The sequence below is a fragment of the Frieseomelitta varia genome, unplaced genomic scaffold (genome assembly GCF_011392965.1).
Source record: "Frieseomelitta varia isolate USP_RPSP 00005682 unplaced genomic scaffold, Fvar_1.2 scaffold_786, whole genome shotgun sequence".
Taxonomy (NCBI): domain Eukaryota; kingdom Metazoa; phylum Arthropoda; class Insecta; order Hymenoptera; family Apidae; genus Frieseomelitta; species Frieseomelitta varia.
In genome coordinates, this window is record NW_025110574.1 from 38,675 (window position 1) to 50,747 (window position 12,073).

The window sequence follows — 12,073 nt, forward strand, 5'->3', positions numbered from 1 at the left end:
AACTCGACGTAATTAACGTCGGTGATGTTAATTCGATATAATTCAAGGAAAACCGTTCTTCGAATCTCGTTGTGCGACTCGTACTCGTAAATTTACATCGAATTATACCCGATAGATCTCATACCGACCGTCGTTCAACTCGTCGTTCGAACAATCTTCTTACAGTTTCGCCAGAAAATTCTCATCTGCCGCGGCTCAAGTTCTCTCGACATGCAACCGAGCATCCGCAGGCCAATTTACATGTCGTTGTGCAGAAGCGACGCCGACAAGCTAACAGGGATCATACGCGAACCGATCCAGGAATCCTGAAGGCTGGAAAGCTAACGAGCGCGCGAGCGGCGAAGATGCCGCGAGGATGCCGCCAAGAGGACACCGGTAAGAGGAGAATCGTTCGTACACGAGTGGCGTAGCGTGCAACAAGCAAACGAGTGATTTAGTCGCTTAGATCGAGGTCCGCATACCGAACGACTGTGACCGACTCAGGACGGATCGAGACCCCGTTGGGCCTCGAGGCCTCAAGGCCGGCGAGCTCGTAAAGCCAATTCGTGCCTCTCCCTTGCTCGGCCAAGCGGATTTTCATCGCGTCAGACGAAGACGTGCATCGGCCGCAACCTGCTGCAACCACATTGTAGCTACCAGCCAGTCCTATTCTATCCTATCTATCTATCTACCTGCAGCGGTATTCGTCTCGTTAATGTTAACGCTTGGAAATTACGCGTTACGTTCGGCGTATTACCATGGCGTATGGGGCCGTGTTCTCTTCCACTCTGAACAATCCCGTAGATTTTCTGATTGGATAATTAGAGCAAAGAGAATTCACAGAGAGACAGAAATGTAGAGATCGATAGAAAATGGATAGCAGCTGTTTTCACTTTGTTTGTTCGAGAAATTATAGACGCGCATCGTGCATAAGCGTTCGATCGACTGGCTACTTGAAAAAAGTGATTACGATCACCTTGGCAAATAACGGTGCGCGTTGATTCACGGCATTCACAATAATCTCCGGTTAAATTCATTGTCCCATCCTTTTTTTTTTTTTTTTTTGTCGATGCGTTCTCTTGTCCTCCTGCTTTCGCGGCTTCACACCAATTTATCGTCGTTGTTGAGCAAGTTCTACGGAAAGCCGAGGAGCACCGATTCGCGAGAAAGATACGACCGGCGGCAGTGTGTCCGCGAAACGCGAAAAGCAGAAAACGCGTGTGCTCCGTTAAATTAGGACACGTAGCGCGATTCCACGAAATTTATCTGATCAAAGTCGTTCGGGCAAATCAAGCGCGGGCAGACACACACGCTCGACGCTCGAATCACGAGCTGGAAAACAGAACGACAACACATCTGATAAACTGCATCGACACCGGCTGGCCGAGTTCGCGCGCGATTATTGTGAAACAATCGAACACCGAGGCCTTTTCTACGATCCAACTTCCAATTCGTGATAAAAAATTTTTTATTCACGGCGCCTGGGAACCGCGCCGCGCTCGAAAACGAAAACGAAAATGAAAACGCTCTCTGCGTTTCACTAAAAAATTCCACGAGCTTTCGCTCTTTCTATCGCGCTCAGCTGTCCTTCGATTCGCCGACTCTCTAATTTCGTCCTGTTCGTCGATTTTTCTACCGTGTCGATTGCAAGATCGCAACCCGCAACGAAGACGATCCGAAATTGAATTTCGGCGAGGATCGGAAAAGCGGAGAAAGCTAGGTCGCCGAGAGAAGAAACCAGCGTATCCGTTTCCACCTGTTAAAATTCGACGTTCAATATCGCAGCGGTCTATCCTCTTTAACCGGCGGCCTTGCTCGCCCCCGTTAAACAGACTCGGCTGCACACGTACACCAACTACCACTACGCGAGCAATCTCAGTGTAGGTCGTCAACACACAATCATACGAGAAACTTCATCCCCCACTACCACGGCCCTCCCCCTTGCACAGCTGCTTGCCACCCTTTCCAACCCATCCTCCCGCCACCCTCTGCCACCCTCTCGACCAGTGACGTCATACTGCGACGTCGTTGATGACGTCATTGTTGTACCGCAGTTCCGTTCATCGATCGACGCTCTCCCCTTCGTCTCGTTCAGGAGCGGAAAACCCGGTGCCCCGGTTGCCACGCTTCATCCGCTATTTTTATTTCTTTTTCCACGACACTTCGCAGTGTCGTCACAGAAGTCAGTATCTCCCTTGGATTTAATATCGCCCTTTGTACAATCTCTTGGCATAACCGGACGATATTTCGGCTACTTTTTGATTAATTCTCGGCGACAAATATCGCGATCCAACTGGGAAACGAAAACTCGCGTTTCCACGAATTGAAATCTGAAATTATCAGGAAGATGGTTTCAACAGTTTTCTGCAGCTTGAAGAAATTCCTTCGAGTTACGCGAGAAACAGGGACTTGGTTTTGATCGTGGAAGGAAACCCGCCTAAGATCAATAGCTAACTACAACGTTGCTTCCACTCTGTCCTTGACTTCTTCCGCGGAATTCACGCACCGCTCGGTCGACTTCTCGAGATCGTACGTTTCGATGCTCGGTATACCTCACGTGCTTGAATAAAGTTCGAAAGACGACCATTATGCGTCACTGGTGATGGTAACGAGGCAACGACGACGTAATAGCATTCTAGGCAACTAAGGGATGATTATAAACCAGTGACGAAGGATACGACGGAAAAACGTAAGAATTTATTAGCGGTATCGACAGCAGCTAATCGACAACGTTTCACGTAACTATCCAGACCATTTTTCGGCGAGGTCACAGGCGTAAAATATAAACGATTCGTATCATAATAAATGATGCCTGTATGTACATCGCGGAAAGTGGACTAAATTTACCTTGTTACCTCCAGCGAATTAAAAAAAGAAGTTTCACGTGGTTCGAATGCATAAAATTAAACTTAAAATTAAATGACCGAATGTAGAGCCAAACAAACAAATAGGTCGCGTTGTCGGTCAACAAATCGAGAGATTAAAGATTGAGGATTGCCAGCGCCGTCAAGGGGAATATTTCTGTCTCTGGCCGAGCCAAGAATATATCTCACTGACTATTCAAACGTCAAAGTTTAATGGCCTAAAATCTGCCAGCCTAAAATCTGCAAACCTCGGTTCATCCACGGCAAAGTATTTGATTTGCACGTTCGTTAGGCCAACCAGATTACTGCGTTAAATCAATACAGACCGCCTCGTCAGTGGCACCAACTAACTAACACACGTTCCGATACTCTCATTTTCAGGTCTCCTGCGAGACAGTTACGGGGAATCGGAATTCTGTTCCTGTTACCTGCTGCAAAAATTTTAATAGAGAGACAGACAACGACCGGTCTCTCCGCGAAGTAACAACCTATCCTCCTTTTCCCTTGACAGCTTGTGCATATCTACCTGATGACATCACACGCTCGCTTACTTCGAGACGGATAAAAGTGCCGTTATATTTACGACGAGAAAGTAAAGAAAGAAATGACATCCGCGCCTTCGATCAGTCGAAATCCTTCGATCTTTCGGTCTACTTTTAAAGATCCCGTACTAGCTCATACTAGCTCATCGCCCACTACTTTCACAGCCAACAATACCCTAATTAGCGAAAGCTTCTACACCCACTAATTAATACATCCAAATGTTCGATAATACTCGATCGTCGACGACATTCCTAATTTCCAATTATCACGCGAGCAACTCGTAGAAAGTGCTTGATGCCCACTTAGCAACATCCCCGAAATATCCCCTTGCGCCGCGTTTTAATCGTCCTTCGATCTTATCCTCTCGATCCTATTTCCATACGACAATCTCGCCGTACAATATCGGTTGAGTGATTTCTTTCTTTCTTTTTTTTTTTTTTTTTCACCGGCTCGGTCATTCACCAAAGACTGGCACCGTACACCGTGGTATTTACGTTAACGCAACAATGCGAAAAGCTCGCGTCAAAGCACGCTCGCGATGCGTCGTCACGGCTCGTATTTTGGCCGAACGAATCGACGCCCACCTCGTCCCTCGCCGCTCGTTTTTCCGTGGTCCGACGTCACGCGGAACCCAGCCGAGTCGCGCTAATCCTGAACATCGTTGCGATCGCGCGCATTATAAATTTAGCCACTGCCACGCCGACTATTACGCGAGCAAACGGGCACGGTAGTCCCTCCTGGTGACTAGAGCACGCGCCACGACCGTCCTTCCTCCCCCCGACGCCCGCTAGGTTTTCACTTCTATTTCGCGGTCCTCGTTGCGCTTTTTCCCGGAAACGATTGCGCGATCACGCGACCCTGACACCTCCGTGAAAATGACGGACACCACGTGACGGGCGCGTTTCAAGGTCGCGAGGCAAAACGTTTCTGCCTCGTACGAGCGATCTAGATTCGATCGTCAATTGGCTGACGAGCGCTACGTTACGCGACGATCGTGGTAACCGTTGATGATTCAGAGAATCTCCCATTCATCATCATATCAACGATCATCGGGGACTCTGTATTCTCGAACACGGGTCTCCGATCGTTGTACGATCGAAGGGAAAAAAACGGGAGAAACGGTTCGAAATAGATTGTCTGTCGACTGAATCGATTGAAGGTTACCTCATTTCCAACGAGCGGGACACCGTTGCGACGGGAGAGCGACGAACAGTGGATCGACACGATGCGAATCCCGTGACACGCGTAGAAACTCTAGAGACTTCATGACAGGCACAAACACACACAGTTGGTAAACTTTGGTAAACACTGGAAAGTTGGCGAGGAACCGACAACGGTGATGCTCACTGCGTGGGATCGACGCGAGAGAGGAAGAAGCGACGCGTGATCCCCGCGATCAGCGTCGAAGCGAAACGCGTCGCGTGATCGTGCCGTGAAAGCGCAGTGACGCGAAAAACTCGACGCGGAATCTCGTGACTAGGAGCGAGAAGTACGCGGCGGTGTACTGATATTGACGGCACCACCACCGGTCGCCAACGACGACGTCGAAGGTGGTGGCGAAGACGCCGACGAGGATGGCAATGCATAACGCCCGAAATAGCGTCGTCCTTGGAGGTACGTGTGACGTCGTCGTGCTGTCGGTCGGTCGATGACGGACGGGGGCGGCGTAGTGACGTCAGAGTTAACGGCAGAGAGAGGCTAGCGGCGTCGCGACGCCACGGAGTTTGCGCGCGAACGCGGCGTCGTGCGTCAAGTTTGAATGAAAGTAACCACCGCGAGGGAATACTCGCGCAGCTATTCCACATCGTTATTCTTTCACAGAAGGGACGACTGACTGGCTGGCTGGCTGGCTGGCTAGCTGGCTGGCTTCTCGAGGCTCTCTGATCGATTAAAAAAGACACCCGACTATACAAATCTCTGCGAGCCGATTGCGTCCGCGTGACGTAATCGATGCGCGAATCACCATTGCCGTAGGTGGGATTTCAATATATGCGTTTTACGTAGATGCAGAACCGATGCACGCGACGCTTGACGTCGGCTCTTTACCGAGAAACGCGGAAGATCGCCGGGAATGTATTATTATTGTTATTATTACAGCGCGTGGATTTACACGTACGTGGTCCTTATCTAGCGAAAACGCCGATCGATCGAAAAGCTTCTAGCAAGATTTTCATTACGTCTTTCGATCGAGCGTGACGCGTAAATGAGAGAAGCGATATAAATTCGACGAACGTGACGACACATTAATTTAATTGAAATTAGAAGACGAAAGAACACCGTAGGCGTTCACGAAGGCGGACTTTCACGAAATCGGAGAACTGTTTTCGACGTTTGGCCGATCGATTGCCGAATAAACGCGCGTAACGCGAGAGAGAAATTATAGCCTGCCGCTCGGAACGGCGTCAAAACTCGCGCGGAATACGTTTCCGCGCGGTGAAATCTATTTCAGGTGAAACAAGGCCGCGCGTCAGCCGGTCGCGTTACACATTTTTACTCGGTTCGCCCGAATTACCATAAACCTGTCGGGCATGCGGCCCAGCCTCGTCAGACCAACGTTACATGCGTCGCATACACCTGGATTATCCACCTTTTCCCCCCTTTTCCTCGCTTTCCTTTTTCTTTCTCCCTTTTTTTCTTTCTCACGGCAAAAACACGCCGTGTTTCTTTCTTTGCCACTTCCTCGAATCGAAGTAGCAACGTACGATTGCTATCGATCCGTCGTTAATCAACCGTGCTAAAACACAACGAATCAAGTCCTCCCGGTATTTATAGCGCCACTGTCTGACTACTGACCCTTTCACTGCTGGCACGCGCGTTCATATGCATCAACGTCACTTACCGATCCTAGAGTCATTATGCGAGTCGCAATCTCATTACGCTCGGCCCGAGTAATCTCTCTTTCTCTTAGCGAATGCGTTCTGTATCCGGCGGCCGATCGAGCTCTCCCGACTCTGCGACGCGGAGTGGAACGAGCGTGCAAAAGGGAACTCGTCCACGTACGCGATTATTTTCCAAACGTTGTTCGATCTTAAACGCTATTCCGTCCAAGATCGCGAGTTTCTTCGCGTATTTACTGTTTTCTTCCAACGCAATGATCGCGCAATTACGCGTTACGCAACGATGAATTATCGCGAGCTGCTGGCCGATTCACATTTATCGACGAATACCGGTTTCGATCAATTATAATTATCGGCCGATGCTGCACAGCTTCTTTTCCTTCCCACGGAACCCGCTTCAGACCGCCGTTCGTAACGCGCACATGCTCGATGAAAGTTTTTCGCGGTACGAACGAGGGACAATTTCATTACATAATTGAAGAAGCAGCGGTATGAATTGGCCCCTCGTATCCTTTCCGTCCATGAGCACCTGAGGTCGTTTCCTGGATCGCATGTCTCGCGCAGGAAACAACCGTCTATTCCCTCCTACGCGTAACCGCAGCCCCATGAATGATCCAACACTGCAACGTCGGCTGTTGTTTTCAGCGACAACCTGTCATCGCCTGACTTCTTTCGTCGCGTCGCGACGCCTCGATGTCGATGCTCCGACTCTATACCTCTACCGGTATTTCTACCTCGGACCAATTTGCGATTACGTGCGTGGAAAAGAAAAAAGCGGGACGCCAAACAGAATTACAGGCGAGTATTTCTGAATGGAACGAATCGATCGATCATCGATCGCACTATCGATCGTAGTATCCAAACGTTGCGAACGTCTTGCGAACGCACATTTTAACGTGAGGATGATTCACGGCGTCGAAGATGATGTCGAAACGCGACGCGAACCTACATTCCGGAGACGCGGGAATGTAGATCCAGTTAGACACGGCGTCGTGCAAACGGATGAATCGTCGATCGTTCATCGTTCTAGCACGCCGAAAACGTGAAAAGTGTAACGGCACGTGATGCCACGGTGTGTTGGTCGTCTCTTTGGTCGCCTTTGTGTCCCAGCCAAGCAGCCGCGGATCGCCTGCCTCGCACGTATATTTAGTTTGCCCAGTAAAACAATGCAATTGGCCTCTAGGAAGCGCTGTTGTTCGTTCCACGGGCACTCGCCGTCAAAATACTATCCAATTTTACGATTCTACGAACGGTTCCCCGATTATTTTCACTTCGACGTTCAACGATTTCGGTTCATCGAGTTGCTCGGCTCGACTGTTTCGTACACCTAACTTGGTCGTTAAATCGCTACGCGAGTTTTTTCTTTTTTATCGATCGAAGGCGATGGAAAACTATTCACAGGAATCGCGACGTCGATAATATCGTTGAGATTCGATCCTACAGGATCCTACGCTTCTATCAATGATCCATCAATGAGACATTAGCTTTTACTCGACGTGTACCAGCGTATTACGTATTAAGCCGATACAATAGTTATTCGTAGTAAAATAAATTACGTTTCGCCTATAAACGGGTCATAAACGGGCGAAAATTTTATCGTCGATTATCGTCGCGCGACAGCATCGTGGAGAGAAGAGGACTTGACGGTGGCGCGGCGGCGCGGCAATGCTGCGCGTTTGCCGGCCGTTTAAAAAGAATCAAGTAGTTAGAGACGTGCCAGCTCAGACGGCCAACGTCTGCACGTCTCACTAATGCCCGAGACCGATTGCGCTCAACTACTTGCGCCGCCAACGGCGTGTATTATTTCGAAGGCCTATTAACGTAATACACGATACAATACATTCTCGCGACACGTGTCACTTGGCCGACCAACGATTTTCCACGGGCGTACCCATTCGCGAACCGAGAGAGTTAGTTTCCCTCACGATCGAGAGAGGGGAGAACCAGAGAGACTGTCACTTGGACTGATTAGATTTCTCCATCTCGATATGTTTATCAACTCTTGCTCCCTTCGATCGTGCAGCGTGCTCGATTTTTATTTTGTCCCTCTGCCCCCGCAAAGCCCGCATATATATCGCAATTACATGCCCACGTAACGGTCAGGCTGACAGCCGATCGACTATCGATATCGGCGATGGCGACGTTTAACAGTGGCGCGCGACAACGCGTGCAGGAACGTTTAACGCGCGGAAGTCATAAGCGTTGATTTACCATTGTCACGGTCGTTACTCTCAGGCGAATCTGACAAACGGTTTTCGCAATTCGCGCAGCCAAATCAGCGGCCGCACCTGCGCTCGCTCTCTCTACGCGCCGGTTATATTTGTTCGTTCGCGTACTCTCTTCTTTCCTGCGCGGGCAGGTCTCGTGCGGGCCAAGTATGTACGCGGAAAAGAAACGCCTGCCTTGCACTCGGCCGACTGCCAGACTATATTTACCTTAACGTGCTGATTACACCTAAGGTAAAGTGTCCTATCGAATGCACCGGCTACGTCCGATCGAACGTTTCTACCGCCCTCGAGCGTGAGATCTATCACGAAGGCCGAAGAAACAATGACAAAAAGACGCGACGAATGATTTAACAATGAGAGTGATCGAAACCGATTCGTAGAAGAGAAACGACGACGACGATGGTAGTGATTCTCGAGTGAAAATTGATACAGGAGCATGATGGATGAAACGTTGGCGAATGGGCTCTTCTAGAAAAAGCAGAATCGATCTGATCGTCGGAAGGCAGGTTGGCGGCCAATCGACGAGCTGCAACAGCTAAATCCTTCTCAAAGTTCGAATCGATTGGCTGAGAAGAAACGAGGGGAGGGGGAGGGCGCGAGATTCGTCCCTTCGCTCTATCGTTCGCACCTCATCTCCATTTCGCTCGTTCCTTCGCCTTTAATGCCATTACCCATTAACCTTTTTCGTTTTCCAAAGAGCATACACGCGAATTCGTTGCGCGCGCTATTGTCTCTAGATTGTTGGTCGATTCGATCGGCCAGGCTCTAAAGGTCTCTCGTCCAAACTGTATCCTTTTTCATCGAGAAGAGAGACGGACGAATCGAGTCGAATTTGATTGTTCGGCTCGTTCGAAACGCAAACGTGAAACAAGAAAACGCGAAAGCAGAACGAGTCGATCCATTCCCCTCGTCGATGATCGTCGTCGTTCGACCGTCACCACCACCATCACCACCATCACCACCACCACCACCTTTTAACCACAACCTGCCGACCATCAGCGAGCATTGTACAATTTTTCGTACACGACGAATTTACCGATTACAGAGGACTGTCCCAAGGCCTTTGGTTTCATTCGTTTTCCTTTCATTCTTTTTTTTTTTTTTTTTTGTTTAGATGACTTACACTTGTTCCAATGATCGTGGCGTTGAGCCGCGTGGTGCTCGAAGTTCCGATGATGGTCATGATTGTTGTTGGTGTCCGCTGCAATGGTGACCGGGTGGTACGGTGTAGTCGGCAGATGGATCGTCGTCGATCGATCTCGTTGATCGTGATCGCGATCGTGATTGTGATCGACGACCAGATGCCTGCCGGTGGTAGCACGCTGATGGGTGGTCGCAGCATCAACTGCGGCTGCTTCCGTGGCTGTATCCTCCACGGTACGCATCGCACGTACGATCAGCACTCTGGCGCCTCGTTTTTACTCGTTTCATTCACTAAATCCAGTCGTGTACTTCGGGGATCCCGCCTCGATCCCGTGTCTCTCCCTCTCGCCTCCTCCTCACTCCCACCCTCCCTCTCTCTCTCTCTCTCTCTCTCTCTCTCTCTCTCTCTCTCTCTTTCTCTTTGTCTTCCCTTTTTCAAACGTTCCCGGCGGCAACGCGCGGACGACGATCGACGGCCTCAACGACCGCGACCATCCTAAGACCAACGATCTCTCGCACTTTTTTTCCCCCGGCCTCTTTCCTTCCTTTTTCACCGGCCAGATTCTCGCTCCTGTACACGGCGCGGCCGCGCAAGCGCGCACGTGCGCGATCACAGAACGCTAAATGGAAAAGCGAGTTCGAAAAGTTATTCGTTACACGTGGCTCGGTACGACAACAGCTGATCTCGCGCCTCCTCTCGCGATCTCGCCGGGACAACGCGAGGATCACACCGTCATGAGCAGGCAAACGTGCGAAAGCGATAGATCCGTCCGGTTGTCACTCGACGCGAGCAACTCGTCGTCGATACTCCAAGTCGTTTTTTGATCGTCAGTTCGTCGTGGTGATTGCGATTAGTCTCTCTTTCTCTTTGATGATTTTAGGCCGTTGGAGGATGTTGGCGAAGCGAAAGCGCATCCGCAAGAAGCGTGTAAGGTGAACGAGTAAACGATGATGAGCGACGGGTGAGAGTGAAAGGGGATAACTCACAGTCGATAATTCTCACGGCTCGTAAACACCGGGCGTATCAGTCACGGGAGCGTGGAATTCCTCGACTGTATCATTATCGGCGTGGGTGAAAACGAGAAACGGGACAATAAACAGAACAGGTACGTGCTGTGTAACGTGATTCAGCCGAAAGCCGCACACACATAACTCACCCACAACACACGTAAAACAGCGGATGACACACGTGTATCACCGACCTGTCTGCGTCGTCGTATGGCTAGACGAATCCTTCCGGAATACGTCTTCGGAGGTCAGCACTCCACCGAGTAGCTCGAACACTTCTCGCATGCAGAATCCTGTTATGCGTTCTCCACGTTTGTTGTTGGAAATTTATCGTTCCTCCGTCCCAAACACGGCCGACATCGTTCTCACTGTTATCGCCGAGACGTTTTTCGAAATGATATCGTCGAACCGCTTGAATCGATCTGTATCGACGATTCCTTCCGGCATCGGCTCTCGTCACTCTCCTCTACACTGTTCCCTCGGAACAGCAATTCGTCCCGGACCGTTCCGGCGCTCAAAAACGACAATCCAAGCTGGAGGATTCCAAGGATTCTCGGTGCCGCGTGTCGCGAGGAGCACAGCTCAACGTGGAAGCTGTCAGAACGGTATCACGAGGACGCACCGTTGTCCCGTGTACGCGCGGAACCACGCGCGTGCTCCGAAACTCGCTGAACAGTCTCCCTCTCTCTAGTCACGCGAAACTCAAACACAAACTTGTCCTTGGCTGCACCACCTTTTCTTCGCTGCTCTGCCTATGTAATCCCCAGTTTTCTCGCACTTGACACGCTCTGTCTCACGATTCACGATCCGTTTAACACACGAAACTGACGCACAATCCGCTCGGATCACGGATCGAGGTAAGCCGCGGTAATTCGGCGAAAATTTAAAACCGGACAGCGAGTAGAATAAAGCAGAGAGAGACTAAAGAATGCAGAGAAAATTTGTATATGTATATGTATGTATATATTATATATAGAGAGAGAGAAAGAAAAAGAGAGTGAAAAACAGCGCGGACACGTTTTGCAAGAAAGCGATACGCTCTCGCACGGGTGGCCGGCCGCCGCGTAACTGAGTCCGGATCGCGCGCGTTCCTCCGCTATATTAAAACCGTAGCGTGTGTAGCAGCGGCGGCAGCGACGAACGGCGCTAACGATGACGTCACCTTCGGACGTCATCAACACACACGACAGCAACCGGCGGATCGATGGACCTGGCTCGAGTAAGCGTCCCTATTGGCCCACGCGGCTGATGATGCCGCTACAGTGACGTCAGCTCGCCACCTACCGATCACCCAACTCCCTCCACCCGGATATCCCTCCACCCCACGCAAACCCGACCAGATCAAACCCGACCCGACCTAACACCGCTACACGGATCATCCTTTCCTCTCTTTTCTTTTCTTTCTCTTCTTCCTCCCCTTTTACTCCTTTTTCTCCTTCTTCTTCCTTTTTTTCTTCTTCTTCTTCTTCTT

At 50.2% G+C, this 12,073-nt stretch overlaps 1 protein-coding gene across 5 annotated transcripts in view; it reads right to left on the reverse strand.

Annotated features, from left to right (window-relative positions):
- Window positions 1-11,807, reverse strand: part of LOC122535884 (probable nuclear hormone receptor HR38) — a 37,674-nt gene extending 25,867 nt beyond the window's left edge. Inside the window, exon 1 of one of the 5 annotated variants that reach the window (XM_043667769.1) lies at window positions 10,797-11,807. In XM_043667769.1, coding sequence (XP_043523704.1) covers window positions 10,797-10,887 — 91 coding nt within the window. In that variant the 5' untranslated portion in view covers window positions 10,888-11,807. Of the gene's footprint in view, window positions 1-4,550; window positions 5,195-9,574 lie in introns of those variants that run through there. The other 4 variants (XM_043667770.1, XM_043667768.1, XM_043667767.1 and 1 more) reach the window with 4 other exon arrangements.
- Window positions 11,808-12,073: the final 266 nt, after the last annotated feature.